General features: G+C 37.8%; 1 protein-coding gene across 1 annotated transcript; it reads right to left on the bottom strand.

The window, feature by feature from the left end:
* On the bottom strand, positions 394-1,147 carry LOC109218088 (pentatricopeptide repeat-containing protein At5g08510-like). The gene is made up of 2 exons (XM_019382412.1): positions 673-1,147; positions 394-530 (listed from the first exon to the last, which is right to left on the bottom strand). The coding sequence occupies exons 1-2, from the start codon at positions 1,145-1,147 to the stop codon at positions 394-396; spliced, it is 612 nt and encodes a 203-aa protein (XP_019237957.1).

Here is a 3,141-nt window from a genome sequence, read left to right as displayed (position 1 = left end):
TGTTTTTTTCATTTCTACAATTAATATTCTAAAGAAAATTCCTAACGGAAATGTAAAATGCAATTCTTTTTTTTTTTTTTGGATTTTTGATTTATTACACACCTTTTTTCAATACAAAATAGGAAATACAATAATAAAGAAAAACTCGACATTACTGTACAAAACTAGAAGGTAAAAGACGGCACAAAAAGAAAAACAGACTCAAAACATATAAAAAAAATAAAAAGAAAAAAAAATCTCCTTAAGCACCCCCCGGTTTCAACCTAGGAACACCTTATCAATCACCACAGGATGCACAGTTACATGATTGCATACCTTTGTCGAGTCCATCCTTTACATTTCAAAGACAATTACTTTACATTTCAAATACATGGTTCGACGATCGCATTTACTTCAATTGAACTCCATCCTTAACGGCCTTTGTACTGCACCATCATTCATCAATTGCCTTATTTTCATTGCATCATCCCACCTCTCTGCAGTCGCATACGTGCTCGATGACAGAACATAGTTACCACCATTATCAAGATCTAATTGAAGAAGTTAGTTGGCAGCAATTTTAGCAACAACCCCATTGCCATGAAGTTTACAAGCACTAAGCAACATTCTCCACAAAACCACATCTGCAGCCATAGGCATAATATTTAATCTCAAATGCTCTATTTAAATTACCAGAGCGGCACAACAAATCAACAACACAACCATATTGCTTCATTTCTGGCACCAATCCATGGTGTTTTTCCATACTATCGAAGTATTCCAAACCTTTATCCACCAAACCTGAATGAGCACAAGCAAGTAGTACGCCGATAAAAGTACCGTGAGTTGGCTTACAATGTTCTAACATCCGGGAGAACAGCTGAAGGGCATTGTCATGAACACCATTCACTGCAAGGCCCGAGATTATCGAAGTCCAAGAGACAGTGTCCTTTCTGTTCATGCTAAAGAATACTTCCAAGGCTGTGTTAACAGATCCACATTTGCAGTACATATCCACCAAAGCATTCCCTACGTAAATATCCATTTTAATGGCATGCTGACGAACGTAATCATGCACTGCCTTACCCACATCAAGTGTACCTAAATGTGCACAAGCAGAGAGTACGCTAGAGACTGTAATTTCATCAGGCTTAACCTTAATTGCCATCATCTCTTGGAAATGCAACGGTCCTGACCAGAGGGGGTCTGTCATGCTCAAACTCCGGTAAGTAAACACTCACCAGTATGAGAAAATCAAGACCAAATAAAGTTAAAGACCTAAAAAACTATGTGAGACAATAACACTCCCTATTGGACACATGCAAGACATGATTGTGACTATTTTCGCAAAATGAATTATCTAGCCAAAAGACGGCTAGAAGTGCAAAATTTGGCTAAGACCCCGCAAAGCCAAGAACCTAAGATTTACTAGGAAGACCGGACCCTATGTGGGTTGCCTACGTACCACGCCCCGAAAGACGAGAATCAGGTATGCGTAGTTCGGGCAGATTGGATACGGGCGAAAATTAAAAAAAACAACTAACTTAGAGAATTTTTTTTTTTGTCTTTTCCTTGAAAATGATGAAACATGCAAACTCTTTTTTGGATTTTCTTTTTCCTTTTAATTTTTTTTTTTTTAAAAAACTTTAGTATAAAAGTTAGTCAAAATTCTTTTTCAAATTTTTCTAAGTCTCTTTTTTTACCCTTTCANTGCGTAGTTCGGGCAGATTGGATACGGGCGAAAATTAAAAAAAAATAACTAACTTAGAGAAAACATATTTTTTTTTTGTCTTTTCCTTGAAAATGATGAAACATGCAAACTCTTTTTTGGATTTTCTTTTTCCTTTTAATTTTTTTTTTTTTTTAAAAAATGATAAAAGTGCAAAATCTTTTTCAATTTTTCAAGCTCTTTTTTTTCCCTCAACAAAATGTAACAGAAAATATAATTGGGCCCCACTCGCTTTATCTTCACACTTCACTCTCTCTTTTTTCTTTTTTTCACTTTTCACTGGTTTTTTTTTTCGTTCATTTTTTTCATTTGCCCTCAGCTATCCTTGGTCTGCCAAATGACCCTTTTACCCTTGAATAAATGCAACATGTAGTACATAGGATGCATCAAGATGGTCTGTTATTTTGGGTACACCTGTCCTAGACGGACCCAACCCCTGTGTTGAGTCCCCTAAGTCACATGCACATGATGCAAACAAGCGTTCCTACTAGGGATCCGGCATGAGGCTGAGTTATTCTAGGTTAAAAAACCTGGGGTTATTGTTCTAGACCTGGCTTACCCGAGCGGACAACTCGAGCCGGGGGGGGGAGGGGGCAGCGTAGAATACAGAAGCTTCGCCGGCTTTGCAACTTGTCCGAACCTGGTTCTAAGTTTGGGAATTGACTCTAACAGAAGAGAAGCTACACGAAGTGCACCCTTCTCCATGATTTAGAAGACTCAGAGAGAGGAAAGGTTTCGGAGCAGTTTATATACAGTTCACAGAATATCAAGCAGTAAAAGCAACATTTAGCACATTAGGCCCAAACATGTAACAAAATCAGATAAAGACAAATATAACAATATATCTAAGCTCGAATTCTGAACCCTGAACCAAAAGTTCTGGGTTCTTATCCCCATCAGAGTGGGCAGAGCTATCACACCTCCTTTTTCACTACTACACCCCGCAAGGGTATAATAAGGGAGTTAATTCCAACTTGAAGTGACAATCGAAACGGGATTATTTTATTTAAAGATTCAGAGTCGCCACTTGGGAGATTTATGGTGTCCCAAGTCACCGGTTTAAAATCTCGAATCGAGAAAAAGAATGACTTTGTTTAACAGTCCGCGCACCAGAAATCTGAGTAAGGAATTCTGTTAACCCGGGAGAAGGTGTTAGGCATTCCCGAGTTCCGTGGTTCTAGCACGGTCGCTCAACTGTTATTATTGGCATAGTTATCTGATTTTAGAAACAATTTAAACCTATGTGCATTTTTACTTTTAACCGCTTTTATTCATTTTAAAAGAAGATCTAACGTCGTCTAAAATATGTCTTTGGATCACGTCACATGAAATGCACCCGTAATCCGAAACACATTTTATTCAACGTTATAAGGATTTGGATTTGGGTCACATGAAATGCACACCCGAGTTTAGGAAGGTAATATTATTAAAGT

This window comes from Nicotiana attenuata, chromosome 2, assembly GCF_001879085.1.
Source record: "Nicotiana attenuata strain UT chromosome 2, NIATTr2, whole genome shotgun sequence".
NCBI lineage: Eukaryota > Viridiplantae > Streptophyta > Magnoliopsida > Solanales > Solanaceae > Nicotiana > Nicotiana attenuata.
Note: the sequence above shows the minus strand (reverse complement) of the source record. Positions and strands in the feature narration are given on the sequence as shown.